Source organism: Sardina pilchardus, chromosome 24, assembly GCF_963854185.1.
Source record: "Sardina pilchardus chromosome 24, fSarPil1.1, whole genome shotgun sequence".
NCBI classification, from domain to species: Eukaryota; Metazoa; Chordata; class Actinopteri; order Clupeiformes; family Clupeidae; genus Sardina; species Sardina pilchardus.
This window is the reverse complement of record NC_085017.1, coordinates 8581910-8601909: the sequence shown is the minus strand read 5'-3', so window position 1 is coordinate 8601909 and position 20000 is coordinate 8581910. Positions and strand designations below refer to the sequence as shown.

Below are 20000 nucleotides of genomic sequence, written 5' to 3'. Positions count from 1 at the left end.
AAAGTAATTTGTAATGTATTCCGTTCCGTTACTCAATCTGAGTAACGTATTCTGAATACTTGGATTACTTCCGCATTGAATTGCATTTTATAAGTGTAGGAATGCGCCCATCAGATCCAGTTTAGGCCTATTCTGGTGTGTTCTTCTGTTCCAAATGGCTGAATGCGGACCACGTACTGTATGAGAATACGAATTCAACTAAGTCACCTGATACAACTATACAACTATAAAATAGCAAGATGCTTCTTCAAGTTACAGGGGCGTATAGCCAGAAATTATAAGGTGTGTGAGATTTTAGGTGACATCAACCCAGTAAAAATGAGGGGTGCAGATATATGACCGGTGGGACGCAAATTACCTGGAAATGTAAACACTATAGCCTACTGCATAGCCTATATCAGTGCTCTCAAAAATGAACGTGATCGCTAAATGACAATCAAAAACCACACGTCATCTACTCGCAGTCTTATCCACAGACAGAAGACTCAGACAGACTATTAGTGTTGTGCTGCTGTGTGCAGTGAGTGGAGACTATTAGTGTTGTGCTGCTGTGTGCAGTGAGTGGAGACTATTAGTGTTGTGCTGCTGTGTGTAGTGAGTGGAGACTATTAGTGTTGTGCTGCTGTGTGTAGTGAGTGGAGACTATTAGTGTTGTGCTGCTGTGTGCAGTGAGTGGAGACTATTAGTGTTGTGCTGCTGTGTGCAGTGAGTGGAGACTATTAGTGTTGTGCTGCTGTGTGTAGTGAGTGGAGACTATTAGTGTTGTGTTGCTGTTGAGTAGTGAGTGGAGATTATTAGTGTTGTGCTGCTGTGTGTAGTGAGTGGAGACTATTAGTGTTGTGCTGCTGTGTGCAGTGAGTGGAGACTATTAGTGTTGTGCTGCTGTGTGCAGTGAGTGGAGACTATTAGTGTTGTGCTGCTGTGTGTAGTGAGTGGAGACTATTAGTGTTGTGCTGCTGTGTGCAGTGAGTGGAGACTATTAGTGTTGTGCTGCTGTGTGCAGTGAGTGGAGACTATTAGTGTTGTGCTGCTGTGTGTAGTGAGTGGAGACTATTAGTGTTGTGCTGCTGTGTGTAGTGAGTGGAGACTATTAGTGTTGTGCTGCTGTGTGCAGTGAGTGGAGACTATTAGTGTTGTGCTGCTGTGTGTAGTGAGTGGAGACTATTAGTGTTGTGCTGCTGTGTGCAGTGAGTGGAGATTATTAGTGTTGTGCTGCTGTGTGTAGTGAGTGGAGATTATTAGTGTTGTGCTGCTGTGTGCAGTGAGTGGAGACTATTAGTGTTGTGCTGCTGTGTGTAGTGAGTGGAGACTATTAGTGTTGTGCTGCTGTGTGTAGTGAGTGGAGACTATTAGTGTTGTGTTGCTGTTGAGTAGTGAGTGGAGACTATTAGTGTTGTGCTGCTGTGTGCAGTGAGTGGAGACTATTAGTGTTGTGCTGCTGTGTGCAGTGAGTGGAGACTATTAGTGTTGTGCTGCTGTATACAGTGCAGTGAGTGGAGACTATTAGTGTTGTGTTGCTGTTGAGTAGTGAGTGGAGACTATTAGTGTTGTGTTGCTGTGTGCAGTGAGTGGAGACTATTAGTGTTGTGTTGCTGTGTGCAGTGAGTGGAGACTATTAGTGTTGTGCTGCTGTTGAGTAGTGAGTGGAGACTATTAGTGTTGTGTTGCTGTGTGCAGTGAGTGGAGACTATTACTGTAGTGCTGTGCTGCTGTGTGCAGTGAGTGGAGACTACTATTGTTGTGCTACTGTTGAGTAGAGAGTGGAGACTATTAGTGTTGTGCTGCTGTGTGCAGTGAGTGGAGACTACAAGTGTTGTGCTGCTGTTGTGCAGTGAGTGGAGACTATTAGTGTTGTGCTGCTGTTGAGTAGTGAGTGGAGACTATAAGTGTTGTGCTGCTGTTGAGTAGTGAGTGGAGACTCTGACAGGGGAGCTACTCCAAGCGAGTAAATGAAGCATGAACGGAACGCTTCAGTTACGCGCCTGGTGTAGCTCCCCTGTGAGTGGGACAGCCATTACAACGGCTACCGCTCTGTATCACGAGGCCAATAGACAGACACACAGCCAGGCTGACAAATGAGGTGGTTTCAGTGACAGTGGTATTTTATAAATGTTTACATTTATTGGGTATTTGGCAGACGTTTTTGTCCAAAGCAACATACAGTGTTAGAAGAACACTACATTGGTTAAGAATAATGGTTTCAGATGAAGTGAAAGTGTGATGATATTAGTAAAAAAAACAGCATAAATAATAACAATGTCAAACAATATCAACAGTGAAAATAAATAACGTTGTTCCATATCAACAAAAAAATATAAACATACAAGTAGTGTAAAAGTGTTGTTTTTTACTGTTGGCAGATCATAAAGATGCACTCGTTTCTGGACTACATCATGGGAGGCTGTCAGATCCAGTTCACGGTACGTTTCACTAGGGGTTCCAACCCCTGCTCTACAGGCTCAGCACATGATTATATTATTTTCCTATTACTGTAGTTGGTAGGCTGGGTAAACCCAGCCTGATCTGCCAGCGGTTTGGATTTCGCCCTGCAGCTCAGGCTGGAAACCTGCACATCTATCTCTCTCCTGCTTCCTGTCCACGTTTGCTGGGTCCAATCACAAACTAGCTCATCCAAAAGGCACACCTGGATCGTTGGTCTGATTGGAATTGATTGAAAGAATACATTTTACTGTTACTGTAAGATAAATGTCATCAACCAGAACCAGTTTGGTTGCTTTCATATTCATGTTTATATGTATTTGGTTCCCTATGAAAGAGCTTTTCTACTGTGGTACTGTATTGTAATGAGTTTGGCCTTTATTTCTTAATGTTGTGAGAGATTCCAAGATGATGATAAACATTAGGAAAGAATCAATTACTTGGAGTCGGGCCCTTGGGAACTCTACTGATGTGTGAAGTTTGTGTGGAGGATGGAGACTTGTGTCTGTGTGTGTCTGTGTGTGTGTGTGTGTGTGTGTGTGTGTGTGTGTGTATGTGCGCGTGTGTGAGTGTGAGTGTGTGTATATGTGTCTTTGCATGTGTGTGCGTGTCATTGCATGTGTGTGTCTCTGTGTGTGTGTGTGTGTGTGTGTGTGTGTGAGAGAGAGAGAGAGATAGAGAGAGAGAGAGCTAGAGAGTAAAAGGAGAGTAATTAGCGCTCATTAACAAGCAGGTTCCCGCAGGTGGCGATTGATTTCACGGCATCTAATGGAGACCCACGGAACAGCTGTTCCCTCCACTACATCCACCCGTACCAGCCCAACGAGTACCTCAAGGCCCTGGTGGCCGTCGGGGAGATCTGCCAGGACTATGACAGGTCAGCCTCACACAGCAGCTACTGTACCTCCACGGCTCCCACAGGTCCTAGACATCTTTGGAAATGTGTGAATGTAAAAAAATAAGACCTATTAAGACCTGTATTTTTTGTTTGTTTGTTTGTTTGTTTTTTTGTTTGTTTTTTTAAGACATGGGTTATTGACAATGCTTGTATTGATCTATATATTTTGTGTTAGGAAAGGTAAGACACCATATTTATTACTATTACCACAGCACAATTCACAAAGCGGTCACACATTGAGGCTGTCTCTCTCTCTTTCTAATATATTTCACTGACTGTGAGCTTCTGTCAGATATTTCTCATTATAAAATTATCTTTGTTGTAACAGTAATTACAGTGCATGCAAATGCACTGTTCTGTTCTTCCTGGGCATCTTCTTATTATTACAGTGCATGAAAATGCACTGTATTGTTCTTCCTAGACTTCTTATTATTACAGTGCATGAAAATGCACTGTACTGTTCTTCCTAGACTTCTTCTTATTATTATTCCGCTTACCACTTTTTCTGACCGCAATTTCTCTTCAACCGTTTAACTTAGAAACTTCATTCAAACTTTGTAACGTAGGTATTCTAATGGATCGGGTTGCTATGACTTTTCAACTTTGTAACTTCTATACTTTTTGAACTATTAAATAAAAACTATTAAAATTTCCCCATAGACTTAACATTGGCCTCTATGACGTCACAATCGGGTCGTTGAGCAATTAGAATCTTATGCCAGGTGGCCAGGCCAGCTGCAGCAGCTCTCTCTCTCTCTCAGGCTTTAAGCATACAATCTCTCTGTGAAGACTACATATCCTGTTAACTGTTTCCTCTGTCCACAACTGTTTCAAAATAAAAGTCCTCACTGCAATAATACACTATTAAATCATTTAACCACTGAAACTACTCAACTATTTAACTGTTCAACCATTCCAACTGTCAGTTATCATCAACTATGCCTCCAGTCAACTAAATGAATCCTCCATGTACCTAGCAACCAACATAGCAACCATTAAAATTAAGCATTTTTGACAGTTTCCATAGCAATCAACATGATTATACTACAGTAACTTCTTTATTCTTGATAGTGGGCACCATGGATACCCTAGCAACTACTGTTTCAAAATAAAAGTCCTCACTAGCAAGTTAGCATTGTTAGCATGGTTAGCATTGTTAGCATAGTTAGCATTGTTTAGCATAACTGCTAAAATGATTAGCTAAGTTAGCTAATCAACATGGTTAGCATTGTTAACATAGTTAGCAATGTTAGCATAGTTAGCATTTTTAACATTACTGCTAGAAATCATCAGCTAAGTTAACTTATCAACCTGGTTAGCATTGTTAGCATAGTCAACATTTTAGAATACCTGTTATAAATCATTAGTTAAGTTAGAACAGGAATGTTTAAGCTTTAAAATGTCTACCTTAACACCATCAACTCTCTTTAAACTATGCAACCACCATGTTTACCCTAGCTACACCTTAGTAGCCATATCTACATTTTTTGCATTTTCATGCACTGGTAATTTCTTGGAATTGCATTTCTAGTTATTATTATTCTCCTAACCAGGTCCTAATTAGCTTCAACCGTTTAACGTAGAAACTTGGTTCAAACTTTGTTACGTAGGTCTTGAAAATAAGACTAAGTCTATGTATATTTCAGTTCTGTAAACTTGATTCTTTTTGAGATATTAGCAAAATATGTTTCCCCATTGACTTTTCATAGACCTCTGAAGCTGCTATCCTTGCCCATATAAGGAGATCCGGGAGTTAATTGAAGCCAACTGCCCATATATGGCAAGCTTTTTTGTAGGCGAACTTCAGAGGTCTATCGCACTGCACTGCTGATTAAGCTGATTTGCACCTGTGTCAAGAGCCAGGTGCTCAAGGCCCTATCAAGTTTAATTGACAGCCAGTTAAATTGAACCTGCATTATCAGCTCTCTCTGTCTACCCATTCACTCATACACACACACACCTGACTGCAGCACTTCATATACCACACTTCTCCATGCACTCCACAACATTCTAACCTAACTCCCCCATTTCACTGCATCATAGAAAGCCATGCTCCTTACATCCACTTACATCCACTCACACACACACACACACACGCACGCACACTCACACGCACTCACACTCAGAGGTGGAAAAGTCAAGCTTCAGAGAGTAAAAGTCCAATCACGTATTGGTTCGGTTTGTAAATTTAAGTTTGTTTCACATTTTATCTTATGTCTTGCTTTTGCATGCACTGGTAATTTCCTCGAAATTACGTTTTCTAGTTAAACTTGATATCTGCCTCAAACTAAGGCAAATTGGTGATTGGTGAAAGTTCTTCAAAAGTCCTTAAATTTAATATATATTTTTACAAAGGTGTGCAATATATGTGATGATGTACTGTGTGTAATCACTGAAGCAGCACAGCTGTGTTGCATCGATATATATTGTGGTCTATAGATCTATGAAAAAAGTTTAAAAGTTGACATTTTGTAGAGCACTACGCTTAAGTCTAATATATTTTCATTACGATTTATCTGCATTGATTTTGGCTGTTAAGACGGGAAACTATCTAGAAACAGACTTGAAAGGGCCTATACAGCATGTCCTTATGTGATGATGATGCTTCTTTAGACAGCCCAAACAGAGCATAACAAGGCTAGAGTAACTGAGATGCGCATTAATGAATTATTAATAATCAGTCAATTGGCTATTCAGATATTGACTCTCAAAATGATACATGACATAAAACAAATAAAATACAGTGTTAGATCTCTGCGACATGCATGCACACTAACATTTGCACACTCTACACTCTAACATACATGCACACTAATATACATGCATACTAACATACTGTATACACTCTAACATACATGCACACTAATATACATGCATACTAACATACTGTATACACTCTAGCATACATGCACACTGACATACATATACAGTAATGTGTGTGTATATGTGTGTATATACTGTACTGTATATATATACTGTACACACACACACACACACATACAGTATACAGTATACAGTAACCACTTGCCTTACTAACTATACCTAATGAGTCTGTAAGAGAAATTTCTTTTTATCTTCTCTTGCTCTCTCTCTCTCTCTCTCTCCCTGTCCTTCTCCATTTCTCTCTGTCTGGGTGCAGTGATAAGATGTTTCCAGCATTTGGGTTTGGAGCACAGATACCTCCTGACTTCAAGGTAAATCTCCCCCCTTTGAAACGCTGACACACACTCATACACACCCACGCCTAACTCTAATCTCTTCCTGTGCACGGTTGCATGTGATTAACCCCCGCCCGTCTTTCTACTGTAATGTATGCTTCATTTCTCCTGGTGAAACACTGACACACACCTCTCTGACTAATATAATTCAGCGTGTTGTTGCAAGTGATTAACCCTCTCTTGCCATTCTGCTGTAATGTATTCTAAATATCACCTTGTGAATCGCTGATATCTGTTTTTTAACTCTCATCTGATTCTTTGCACGACTGCATCTGATTAATCCTCATCAGTGATTCCTCTGTAGAATATTCCCCCCAGTATGCCTGTGAAAAGGATTTGCATCAGACAGATCTGTTAGTTGTCTGTCTCCTGGTCATCCTAGTTTGCCAGGAACTCAGTGGACAGATTGGAAGTCTTCTCTGTTTCGTTCTCCGAGGAAACTACCCAGAGAAAAGATAACTCTGAAACCGATTTGGCCAGAATGTGGCATAGAAATCATACAGGATATGACATACATATTGATCTGTTCCAGCCCACCAGAGGCTGATTCACTGCAAGTGCAACTTTGAGTCCTGTTGGTTTCATCCTGCAGCATTTGTGCTGTATTAACAACCATTATTTGATGCCCTTAAAACTTTTATATTACTGGTACACAAAAATGATACAGTATGGACTAGTATAGATTTTACAATTAGTTATGAGTTATGAAAGGGATAATGTATAGAACGCCGGTCATTATCGGAAAATAATTCCCGACAGGATGAACTGAACCCCGACGCGCAGTAAAGTATAGTCATGGAGTATGGGCAAGTCATGAGATATGTTGTAGTATGGAGTAGGATAGTCATGAGTTATGCAGTAATATACTTATTAAGTATAGACTAGTATAATCATGAAGTATGTATGAGCTAGACTAGTGAGATATGCTGTAATAAATATGTTTATGAAGTATGGATTGGATTAGTATAGTCATAGAGTATGGGCAAGTCATGAGGTATTTTATAGTCCACTTATAAAGTATGGAGTAGGATAGTCATGGAGTATAGGTTAGTCATGGGTTATGGATAGATAGATAGATAGATAGATATATAGATAGATAGATAGATAGATAGATAGATAGATAGATAGATACTTTATTGATCCCCAAGGGTCAAGAAATTCAATTATAGTCCACTTATGAAGTATGGAGTAGGATAGTCATGGAGTATAGGTTAGTCGTGGGTTATGCAGTAGTGTATGTTTTAAGTATGGGCTAGTATAGTCATGAGTTATGGGTTAGTCATGAAATATGCCGTGATAAATATACTCATGAAGTGTGGAGTGGAATTGTCATGGAGAATGGGCAAGCCATGAGATACAGTATGTTATAGTCTACTTATGAAATATGGAGTAGTATAGTCATGAGTTATGCAATAATATACTTATTAAGTATGGAATAGTATAATCAGGAAGAATGGGCTAGTCATGAGACATGGTGTAGTCTACTTATAAAGTATGGAGTAGAATTGTCATGGAGCATGGGCAAGTCAAGTCATATGATATGTTGTAGTCTACTTATGAAGTATGGAGTAGGATAGTCATGGAGTGTGGAGAATGAAATATGGCAGCTTGCCACTGAAAATGAGGGTGTCAAGACATTTTGATGGCTGTAGATTAGTGTCAGTTTTCAACTGTCAGTCGCTGTACGTGGTGCTAATCAAGGTATTGACCGTATCTGTTTTTGCCATCGGTGGAGCACAAAGGCAACACTGAATGTCCCAGTCTGGTGGCCGGTTCTTTGTGGTCACTGACATTTTGCCGGATTGCTCGTTGACAAGAAAACCTTTCATGGGTGACCGCTGTCCCCCACATCAAGTAGATATTGGAGCTAACATCATTTCAGGTTGAATTATCTCTTTCAAGACGACAACAACAAGAAGGAGATGAGAAATGGTGAAGAAACTGAAGAAAGTCAAGAGGTTGAGTTTGGACTTCTGGAGAAAGATTGTTTATAGGTTGAGCTAAGCAGCCAGTCAGAGTACACCCCTGCATTCTGTTGTCCCTGAGCAACATGTTGATTGGTTAGAACTATCTGTGGCTCTGTTTATTGGCTAGAACTATCTGTGGTTCTGTTTATTGGCTAGCACTATCTGTGGCTCTGGCACAGTCACTTTATTTGTTTCTCACTCACAGCACTAAGTCTGTGAATGAGCATAAGATTCTTACACTGAAGATGTCATATTTGAAGATGTCAAGATGGTTGAAGGTTTAGTTTGTCACTCTGTCAATCACTGTCCGTGGTCCTGAACCTGTTGGCGACTCCCTGTTAGTGCTTTGAAAGCAAAGTTTCCCAGCCTTCACTTGTCACATACTGCAGTGTGTTATGACAATATGCTGCTGCAGTGATCTATCAGAGGCTCTGAACTGACAAGCACATTCAGGCAGCCGTCATTCAGAGAGACAGCTTCAACTCTACTCAACCTTTGACCTTGAATCTTGCCTGATCGTGAATCAGGTACATAAAGGGAGCTTGTAGTTTTCACAAACCTGTCAGACTATATATATATCATTTCAGTTTTTACATCATGATCATCGTCATTGTGTTTGTGTGTGTGTGTGTGTGTGTGTTTTTGTGTTTTCCAAACCAGCAACTGCAGGTGTTATTATCTTCACTGACAGCCGCTGTCCGTGGTGCTGAAACCGGCTTTACCTGTTTGTTGAGGCAGATGTTGAGCAGTGCCTGTGGGTATCTATCTATGAGAGCTCTGTGCCCTTCAACCCCACCCGTATTGGCACGTCTCTCAGCACTGAGGGAGCAAGCCCGTGTTCTTCTGCTACTCAGTGGTTTGCACAAGGCTCTGACCTGAAGTGCACTCACACACACACACACTCACACACACACACACACACACACAAGTAGCTTCTCTGAAAGACCGAAACGTTTCAGCTTCTGACCTTGCGCAGCGTAGAGCCAGGGAGAAGAAAAGCCATGTCTTTCCACTCTCAGCTCCTTTTGATTCTGTGTGACTTCTGTGCGCTCCTACTGTACTCCAAAAGCAGCAATCACATATTTGTACAGGATGTCATTTGTTCCTACTCCCTTTATATAAGTGTTTTTTTATGTATCACCTCTGACCTCTGTTCTCTCTTTACTCTCTCCATTCTTTACACCCACACCCTCTCTCGACTTCTATCATTCTGCTGTAGACTCTCTGTCCTGACATCTCTCACCCTTCCTCTCTCTCTCTTTCTTTCTCTCTCTCTGTCTCTCTCTCTCTCTCTGTCTCTCTCTCTCTTTCTCCACCTTGACCATGTTCACTCTGTCCTGCTGCATCTGAGGGTATTGTCATGGAGACTCGGAAGCCGGATGATTCTTAACGATTCAGAATTCCGAGAGCTTACCTGCCACAGGGTTTTCATTTGAATAATGCATGACCGATAATAATCACCTCTCAGCTGGCTACTGGTCTCAGCTCGCCTACGCTCTCCTGATTGGCTGCCCTGTGGGGGTCTGTGCCAATATCGTGGTCTGTGATTGGTTGTAGGTGTGTGTGTGTGTGTGTGTGTGTGTGTGTGTGTGTGTGTGTGTGTGTGTGTGTGTGTGTGTGTGTGTGTGTGTGTGTGTGTGTGTGTGTGTGTGTGTGTGTGTGTGTAGGTAGGCATGTGTGTATGTGTGGTGTGTGTATGTGTATTTGTGTATACTGTAGGTGTGCATGTGTGTGTGTGTGTGTGTGTGTGTGTGTGTATGTGGGCATGCATGCATGAATGCATGTGTGTGTGCGTGTACTTCATCAACCACTAGGGCTGAAGCTGTATTGTGTGTTTTACGTATCTCCTGTCCTGAGCTGGTCTTGAATGTAAATGTATCCCGATGAAAGAGCATTTGAAAGGCCCATCGGCTTTGTGGAAGAAAGGAATTTCTGCTTAGACTCGGCAAACACTGAACTTTGTCCTCTACATTTTTCAGCTTCTGAAAGATCGCTCTCCATGGAATGAAGTGGTTGTGTGAAAACGCAGGTATTTTTGGATGAGACTGCGCTGTGTTACTCTAGAGAGACTGGCGTGTGGGAAGATCTGATGCGGGTGATCTTTAGATTAGACTAAATCAGATGATTTTTAGATTAGACTAAAATCGGGAACAGATTATCTAGATTAGATCTGGTGCAGATCGTCCTTATTCCTCTAAGATCTGTTTAGTGTGTGATCTTTCGTCTAAGGTCTGTTGAGGATCATTGTTTGTGTTAATCTGACATCCGGTACAGACAATCTTTCGATAATCTGATTATCTTTAAATCAGATCTAGGGTGGCCAGACGTCCCATTTTTCCTTGGATTGTTCCGGCAATTGTACATTGTCTTGATTTGTTCTGAAAAATCATATTTTGTCCTATATTTCCTTGTTGCCCAAATTCTGGAGCAGATTGTGGAGGTCTGGTTTGATTCTCTGCCCCATCAGAACCCACAAACAATCAAACAAAATCACAAAAGAATCACAACAAAACAAAGTCAGAGAACATTCAAATCTAGTCCGCCATAAATACGGAAATCAAAGACATGCAAACACTATTAAAACATAGATAAGAGGAGTTTCTCATGTGTGTCTGCCTTAAAATCTCATCTTTATTATCTTAATTACTTTAACCTCATTTATTTCAAGCATTTCTGGCTTCATCTCTATCATTCAGCACCTTGTATTACATTACTTATATGAAAGGCGCTATGTAAATCAGACTTGATTGATTGATTGATTGATTGATTGATTTAATTATCTATCTAGAGGCTCAGGTAATCCTGATGAGCTGGCCTCACTTGTGCTCTGTGGCCATGTTATCCTTCTCAGATGGTCTCAGGTGATCTCAGGTGATCCCAAGTCATCTTGGGTGATCTCAGGTGATCTCAAGTAATCTTGGGTGATCTCAGGCGTTCTTAGATGGTCTCAGGTGATCTCAGATAGTCTCAGGTGATCTCAGATGATCTCAGGTGATCTTGAGTCATCTCAGGTGATCTCAGGTGGTCTCAGGTGATCTCGGGTGACCTCAGTCGGTCTCAGGTGGTCTTACTATATGTTTGGATTCTAATGTGGTTGGTGATGTTGTCATGTATTTCAGGTGTCACATGACTTTGCTGTGAACTTTGATGAAGATAACCCAGAATGTGCAGGTAAGCCCTTAAGTGAAGATATGTCTGTCAATCTGCTTGGTGGTGTGTGTGTGTGTGTGTGTGTGTGTGTGTGTGTGTGTGTGTGTGTGTGTGTGTGTGTGTGTGTGTGTGTGTGTGTGTGTGTGTGTGTGTGTGTGTGTGTGCGTGCGTGCGTGCGTGCGTGCGTGCGTGCGTGCGTGCGTGCGTGCGTGCGTGCGTGCGTGCGTGCGTGCGTGCGTGCGTGCGTGCGTGCGTGCGTGCGTGCGTGCGTGCGTGCGTGCGTGCGTGCGTGCGTGCGTGCGTGCGTGCGTGCGTGCGTGCGTGCGTGCGTGCGTGCGTGCGTGCGTGCGTGCGTGCGTGCGTGCGTGCGTGCGTGCGTGCGTCTTGGTGTAAAAGGCTCATGAAGTTAGTATTCGCTAAAGTTAGAGTTCGCAATGGTGATGGTAAACATATTTGCTGGATTCTCTTTCTCTCTCTCTCTCTCTCTCTCTCTCTCTCTCACACACACACACAGTATGTGTGTGTACAGTATGTAAATTCTCATGTATGTTTGTATGTGGGTGCGCTGAGGGAGAGACCATGAGTATAGTATGGCATATATATCACAGGTGAGGCACAGAACAATATCTATGAAAGGAATCTGTACGACATTTAAAATATACTGGTGAGACATTGGTTGTGTGTGTTTGTGTGTGTGTATGTGTTTGTGTTTTGTACTTCAACCTTTTGATGTCCATCTTTCTCTCTCACTCTCACCGGTATCTCTCCTTGCCCGTGTGTCAATCAACAAAACGAATATGCTTTTTAGAAAACCTGCTTCAAATCCCTCTCTCTCTCTCTGTATGTCTGTGTGTGTGTGTGTGTGTGTGTGTGTGTGTGTAGGTATTCAGGGTGTGTTAGAGGCCTATCAGAACTGCCTTCCCAAGATCCAGCTCTACGGCCCCACTAACATCGCCCCCATCATCATGAAAGTGGCCAACGCCGCCTCCGAGGAGATGCACACCAAAGAGGCCATGGTGAGGGTTTCAGTGTGTGTGTGTGTGTGTGTGTGTGTGTGTGTGTGTGGATATGTCTTGGGCTTGTGTGTGTCATAAAGTGTTCATAAAGTTTCATTCTTAGAAGTTAGGGTCAGAGTTTGTGATGGTGATGATGGTAAACCTCTTTACCATCTCACTCAGGTCTCTATTTCTATTCGGTTGTTAATTCCGACGTCACGGACCCAGCAGCTATTTTGTGAAAAGACGTTTATTACTGTAGTGCAGCCAGACGGGTTTTGCTACTTGTAAACTTTGTCATCACCACCTTCGTTTTCGCGGTTTTAAAACAAAATCGCTAAACTTTAACAAAGTAATCACTGTAGCTATGCAGCCAGCGATATATGAATGGGTAACGTCCAGGCTTCCGCGAAAAATATAGATTTGATTAGGTTGAGGCAACAAGTCCGTATAAGATGACAATTTTCTTAAAGGCTAGTCAGAATAGCGGAAAATAATTGTTTATTTTACTGTCTATGGAGAATAACATGTGAGTTTGAAAGCCGTTGGACCCGGAAAACTATTTATTATCCCATTATTACATCATCACTTAATAACCGAATTGCTCTCTCTCACACACACACGTTTCACACACTCTCCCTCTCTGTCTCCCTGCAGGAGTACTTCATCCTGCTGATCCTGACGGACGGCGTGATCACAGACATGGCCGACACGCGGGAGGCCATCGTCCACGCGTCCCACCTGCCCATGTCCGTCATCATCGTCGGCATCGGCAACGCCGACTTCAGCGACATGCAGATGCTGGACGGCGACGACGGAATCCTGCGCTCGCCCAAAGGGGAGCCTGTCCTTAGGGACATCGTCCAGTTTGTCCCCTTCCACAACTTCAAACATGTTAGTCCCGCACACACACACACACACACACACATACATACACCTAATGGCTTGGTCTTACTTTGATATACTTTGAGTTATTGTTTGTGTGTGTGTGTGTGTATGTATGTCTGTGTTTAGGTCTGTGTCTATATGTGTGTGTGTATGTGTGTGAGAGAGAGAGAATTTGCTTCATTGTCTCCATCCCTCTCACTCTTTTTGTCCCTCTCTCCTCTCTTGCTTCTCTGTCTCTCCTCTCTATCCCTCCATCTTGTTGTATCTCTTTCTGTCATTTGATCTGTCTCTCTATGAACATCACCTCTGTCTCCCCACCTCCACCAGATAGCTACAAAACAACGTATACGAAACGCCGCCCCGCTGTTGAAAACGCCCTTCATACAGTTCCGTTCCATTCTAGAACCCTCCGCGGTGTTCCATTCCAGCTGTGAGGAGCCTGATTGGAAGTGTCAGTTACTGTAACCAGGGCGATCAAACTCCATTAGCGTGATTGGTGCGGCCAGAACAGGTCCGACAGACGGCAGCCAACAGGGAGGGAGGCGCGGACTGCCACACGGTTACCAAGCTCAGGGGGCGCTAATAGAATTTCATGGAGATAAATATAGATAGTGTTGAAAACGTTTGTGTAAACAGAGTGATGAGCGAGTGAGAGAGAGAGAGAGAGAAAGAGAGAGATAGTAAAAGTGGTGTAAGAGGGAGAAAGAGAGGGAGAAAGTGAAACAGGCAAAGGTGAGAGAAAGAGAGGGTGAAAGAGGTGTGTGTTTGTGTGTGTGTGTGTGTGTGTGTGTGAGAGAGAGAGTGAGAGAGAGAGGGTGGGGGTGAAAAAGGTGTAGGAGAAAGAGAAAGTGAAAGAGGTGAGAGAGGGAGAGAGGGTGAAAGAAATGGAGGAGAAGAAGAGAGAGAGAGGGAGGGAGAGAGAGAGAGAGAGGGTAGACGATAAGATTGACTGTAAGTAACACACAGCAGCAAGAGGCATGCAGAGAGAAGCGTGGTCACTGTCACATCACTTTCAGATGGATTTCACACCATTTAGACAGTTCACACTAGACTGAGCAATAATACTGTATGCCATCCATTGTGTGTGTGTGTGTGTGTGTGTGTGTGTGTGTGTGTGTGTGTGAGTGAGAGTGAGAGAGATAGAAAAAGAGAGAGAGAGATAGTGTGTGTGTTTCAATGTGTGTGAAAGAGAGAGAGAAAGCGAGTGTGTGTGTGTGTGTGTCTGTGTGTGTGTGTGTGTGTGTCTGTGTGTGTGTGTTATTTTTGGTACATACCTGCTGTGCTCACACACTGCTCACAGTATTCTGTCCAGCACTGAAATCGAGATATGACAGTTATTCCCCCAGGACACACACACACACACACACACACACACACACACACACACACACACACACAGGTTTAGATAGCATGTATCTCTGCGAAGGAGAGGGTGTTTCACGTATCCATATCTCCCTTTAAACTTGTAGAATTGTGTTATCACATTTCTTCCTTTGCCCTTGGGCCAGGGAGAAGCAGCGGAGCACCAGTACTCAAAGTTCTTTGTTTCTTTTTCTGTGGTTTAATGTTCTATACTAGCGTCAGCTCAGCTAAATAAGAGAAGATAAAGGACATTTGGTCTGAGAAACAGCATTACCCAGGATGCACCTCATTGGCATGAGTTTAAGAATCATTACATTCCACGTTTCTTTGGAACAAAGCAAGAGGTCCAGAAGGCTACATTTTTCTCTTGTGACAATTAAATGATTGACCTGTAGATCAATAGGAATATGTCCTTTACAATAAGGAGGACAGCTTGGTCACAGATGGTGAGGATATTTCATTGTTGTTTTAAAGAAATTGAAAGGCTCTTGTTTTAGTGAGTCAGTGTATTAAAAATGTCAAATGTTTGGCCAAGCTGAAAATGACTTGATTGCCCCCTGCCACTGTTGTTGCACACACACTAAGCTGTAATCGCCATTACTTTATCTCTTATTTGCAGTATCACTGTGTGTAATTGAATTGCCAGTGTGCCAATTCCAGTTTAGTTAGGATTAGCATATTTTCAGGCATTCCCAAAAATTAAACTTGAGCTTCTTAGCCATAGTTGGACAAAATGACTAATGTTTACTGTTGTTTTTCCACCTCACATAGAAGAGAATAGTAAGGGTCAGGTGCGCTGGCAGGGGTCTTACAAGACATTTGTTCACAGTTTCCATTTCTCTTTTTCTCTGTTTTATTCCTCTTTCTCTCGTTCCTTCCTTCATTCCATCTCTCCACTGTTCATTCTCTCCATCTTTATACACCCATGTCCTTCCTCCCCTTCATCTCTCTCTCTCTCCCTTTATCCATCTCTCTTTCTCCCTTTTCCCTTCATTTCCTTTCCTTTTCTCTGTCTCTCTCCATCTATTTCTTTCCATCTCTCTCTATATCATTCTCTCTCTTTCTTTCTCCATCTCTCATCACTCCTTATTTTTCCATATCTCTCTATACACTGCCTCTCTCTCCATCTTTCTCTCTCCATCACTCCCTCCATCTCTCTATCTCGTTCTTCATCTCTGTATCACTCTCTCTCTCCATCTCTATCACTCCTTCTGTCTGTCTCGATCTCTTTCTCTCCATCTCTCTATCACTCCCTCTGTCTGTCTCCCTCTCTTTCTCTCTTCATCTCTATATCACTCCCTCTATCTCTCTTTATCTCTTTCTCTCTCCACCTCTATATCACTCCCTCTATCTCTCTCTCCATTTCTCTTCCCTAGGCCTCCCCTGCTGCCCTTGCCAAGAGTGTCCTGGCAGAGGTTCCCAACCAGGTGGTGGACTACTACAACGGCAAGGGCATCAAGCCCAAATGCATGTCCGACTATGAGTCTTCCAGGGCATTCAGCCCTTGAATGCAGTGGCTGGCTCTTCAAATGACAGGAGGCCAGCGTGGCTGAAAGCACGGTGTTTCACACACACAAAACAGCAGGAGATGCTCTTTCCACCACATCCACCACACAGTCTTCTACTAACATCCAGTGCCATGTTAAAATAACAGGAACCTTCAGTTTCCAGCTCTGCTTTTCCAAGATGTATTGTCAACAAAACTCTAAAAAAAACAACGGGCCCTAATTTAAATGACAGGCAAAGTCATGCAAGGAACAAAGTGTCTTGTGCACAAAGCTGTAGTGTAGCATGAAGGAGACTAAAACGGACTTGATGAACAATGTTTGACCCACCGATCTTGTTCATGCCATTTAAGGTGCTCTAAGCAGTGTTGGGTAATGTCACTTCTGTTGATGTTCAAGCTAAACAGAGAGCTAGCTCGCCCCTCCCACCTTGAAACTCTCCTAAAAGCACATCTCATCGGTAATTGGCTGGAATAGTTTGTTATGTTTTTATGGTCCAGGCTGGACCAGGTTGTTTTGTGGGCTGTCCACAGAGTTTACAGTGTATTCAGGGCACAGGCAGCTATCTATGGTAAGTGATATTTGCTGTATGTGGCAAGAAAAATGTTTTAGCTCAGAAACCATAACATACATGCTTAGAGCATCTTTAAGTTAGGAGATGGATTTTGCCAAGTTACTAAATTTAGCATTACATAGACTCAAACTTTGCCCTTTGTCCATCATTTAAACTATGGCCCTGAGTGTATTTGTATGAAATTGTAGCCCATGGCTTTTCCGAGCCACTGAATATTAATCAGTAGTCCCATAGTTGCCACTTAAGAACTATTTATGTGTTTTCTTATATTTGTTTTGCATGTGTAGCAGTCGGATAGGCAGCAGTTATAAAGCTATATCCTTTTGTACATAGAACTGATCAAATGACCAAACAGTAATTTGCATGCCAAGCACATGAGGGAGAGGTTCTAAAACTCCAAATATGTCTGACTCGTAGGAGTGTAACATTATAAATATGTAGAGAGATACTGTTTGTGTTTCTTTTCTATAACTTTAACTTTGTCCAAAACCTTTTGCTATATTTCTTACATATTCTTACAATGTAAAGGGACAAGGATACTGTATGCAGGAATGTAGCATTGTGTTATCAGTTTGTAGAAGCTTAAGGCTCTCTTTCTGTGTGTGTGTGTGTGTGTGTGTGTGTGTGTGTGTGTGTGTGTGTGTGTGTGTACAGTATGTGTGTGTGTGTGTGTGTGCACTCTAAAAAATGCTGGGTTAAAAACAACCCAAATTTAGTTATTTTCAACCCAACTGCTGAGTAAAATGGGGTCCAACACAGCATTGGGTTATCTTAACTCAGCAAATTGGGTTATTAAATTTAACCCAGCGGATGGGTTGATATTTTAACCAATGTGTTGGGTTATTTTGACACGAATGTTTAGTTAAATTTACATAATGTTTGGGTTATATTTGAAACCAAATCCCAAAAAAATCCACTGGTTCATTTTTAAAACACTTCACTTAAATAGCCAAACTTAAAGTCACACATTTTGTTGACAGCTTGGATACAGACAATATATTATATGAGAAATGGGCAAGAATAGCCATGCAATGAAATAAAACAGACATGATTATTTATTTTATACTTTTCTTTATTTTTGAACAGTCTGTGATAGGCTACTTCCATGAAGGCAGGCAGATTCCACGGTCCGTTTCGGGGGTCAGCCCTGTCAATCAAAGAAAAAAAAAGAATCAGTTATTTACAGAGCTTTATATCAAGACTTCCATGAACCATTATCAATGAATGATGTTGACAAACATTAAAAATCCACCAGGAGACCTAATATTATGGCGTTGTTTTAATCCTAATACAGGTAATACAAAACGTGCGTTTGGAGATGAGCTGGATAAGCAGGCTAATAAACGTAATTTCAGTAGTGGCGATGCTAACGTTAGCTAGCCAATGTTAGCACGTTATTCAGTCAGTGGATCCAAGGTGTTTGTAACGCTACTACCAAAATACACCCAATAAGTAACATGGCTATAATATGAAGCTACCCTGTTGTTTGCCATGATTATTACCGTCAGTTACGTGTGTTGGGCAGAGACTACGTTGCTGTAGCCTAGCTAACATTAGCTGATATAAACCTCAGCTGCACCACAAAGCATAGCCTAATCTTGTTACTTGTCTGCTACCATTACCTACAGCTGTTATGCTAATTTTAGTTCGTTGTAAAAGTTCGTTTTGTTTCTGTTCAGCGGTTCATACCCAGTGAACACAGAACTGTGTTTTTTATGAGTCTGTCTTTGTGTAGATTTAACATGAACAGATATTGTAAGTTAATGTTAACTTATCTTAACTGCTAGCTAATATAGCTGTCATGCTTGAGGCTGAATGAAATCGCCAGGCAGAATAGCTGCTATTCAGAATATCACAAAGGGTATGTCTCTGGGTGGACTTTTAAAATCCGTCTGGATTTCTTTTTAAAATGCAGAAGTTAAAAACAGATACATACCTTCCGAAATCGCCTGATTTCCATTGCATTTGTTGGCAGCAGCTGCTGGACTGGACGGTTGAAAGAATATGTCTACCGATTTTTTTCTTCAACCTCTCAAATAACTATGCAGCTGTGTTAAATTCACCCAGGTGCTGGGCAGTGTGCTCCACATCAGGTGGGGGAGAGGAGGGGCACAGTCCTAAATGGTCAACCCAGCAGCGCTGTACTATCAACCCAACAAGCTGGGTTACAGAAATGACCCAATACGAGTTAAAACAACCCAATAAAATGACCCAGCAGCCTCAACCCAGCGGTTTGGTTGAAAAAATAACCCAGCATTTTTTAGAGTGTGTGTGTGTGTGTGCGCGCGTGTGTGTATATGTATAAAAGAAATTGAATATGAAAGATGACAGCGAGAATATGTGAATGTACATACTGAATGGACAATGCTGATAATATACATCATGTATTTTGCACGTTAACAATTAAACAATTTTGGTGCAGTCTCTTGTGTTGGTATCCTCTGTAAGCAAGTTGGTAAATTGGTTCCTATCAGCATTAGTAAGTTTGCTTGAGACTCTGTGATCTTGGAGGAGGCTGACTCAGTAGCAGCATTTTAGATGAGTGTCCTTGGACATAGCTGACTGAAGCAGAGATCACCACTCTGAGCCTCCTCGAGTAATGTGAGCGCAATATATGTCTGCAGGTTGCAACAAATTCCAAAACTTTTTTAACCTCAAGTGCAAAATTACAAAAACACTAAAATTCAATATGCCGTAGGCTATGTCATCGCTAACAGTTGCAATGACCATTGATAACAAAGGCAAACATTTGTCAATGTTTTTTTGTCAGTCAGGGTTTGCCAAGTCTCCTTTTCTGTCCTGGATGACCAATAGAAGGCTATAGGCTGAGAATAAGACAGTCAGCAGTCCTCCTAGGGAATGAAAAGAGATTAAGGAGGGGTGGGGGTGCATACTTGTGGCTGATGAATAAAGCACACACATCAGGCATCATAGCCTACTGTTTGCCAGAAATTAAAAGACAACTCAAAATTGGATCTCATCAGTTAGGCTAAATGTGCTCTAG

The 20000-nt window shown here is 42.0% G+C and overlaps 1 protein-coding gene across 1 annotated transcript in view; it reads left to right on the top strand.

Moving 5' to 3' along the window:
- The window catches only part of cpne4b (copine IVb), a 30516-nt gene extending 12919 nt beyond the window's left edge, over window positions 1–17597 (top strand). The window contains exons 10-16 of the mRNA XM_062529024.1: window positions 2361–2420; window positions 3183–3316; window positions 6477–6531; window positions 11642–11693; window positions 12555–12688; window positions 13325–13561; window positions 16294–17597. Of these exons, the coding sequence (XP_062385008.1) occupies window positions 2361–2420; window positions 3183–3316; window positions 6477–6531; window positions 11642–11693; window positions 12555–12688; window positions 13325–13561; window positions 16294–16425 (804 nt within the window). The 3' untranslated portion in view covers window positions 16426–17597. The remainder of the gene's footprint in view (window positions 1–2360; window positions 2421–3182; window positions 3317–6476; window positions 6532–11641; window positions 11694–12554; window positions 12689–13324; window positions 13562–16293) is intronic.
- The last annotated feature ends 2403 nt before the right edge of the window (window positions 17598–20000 follow it).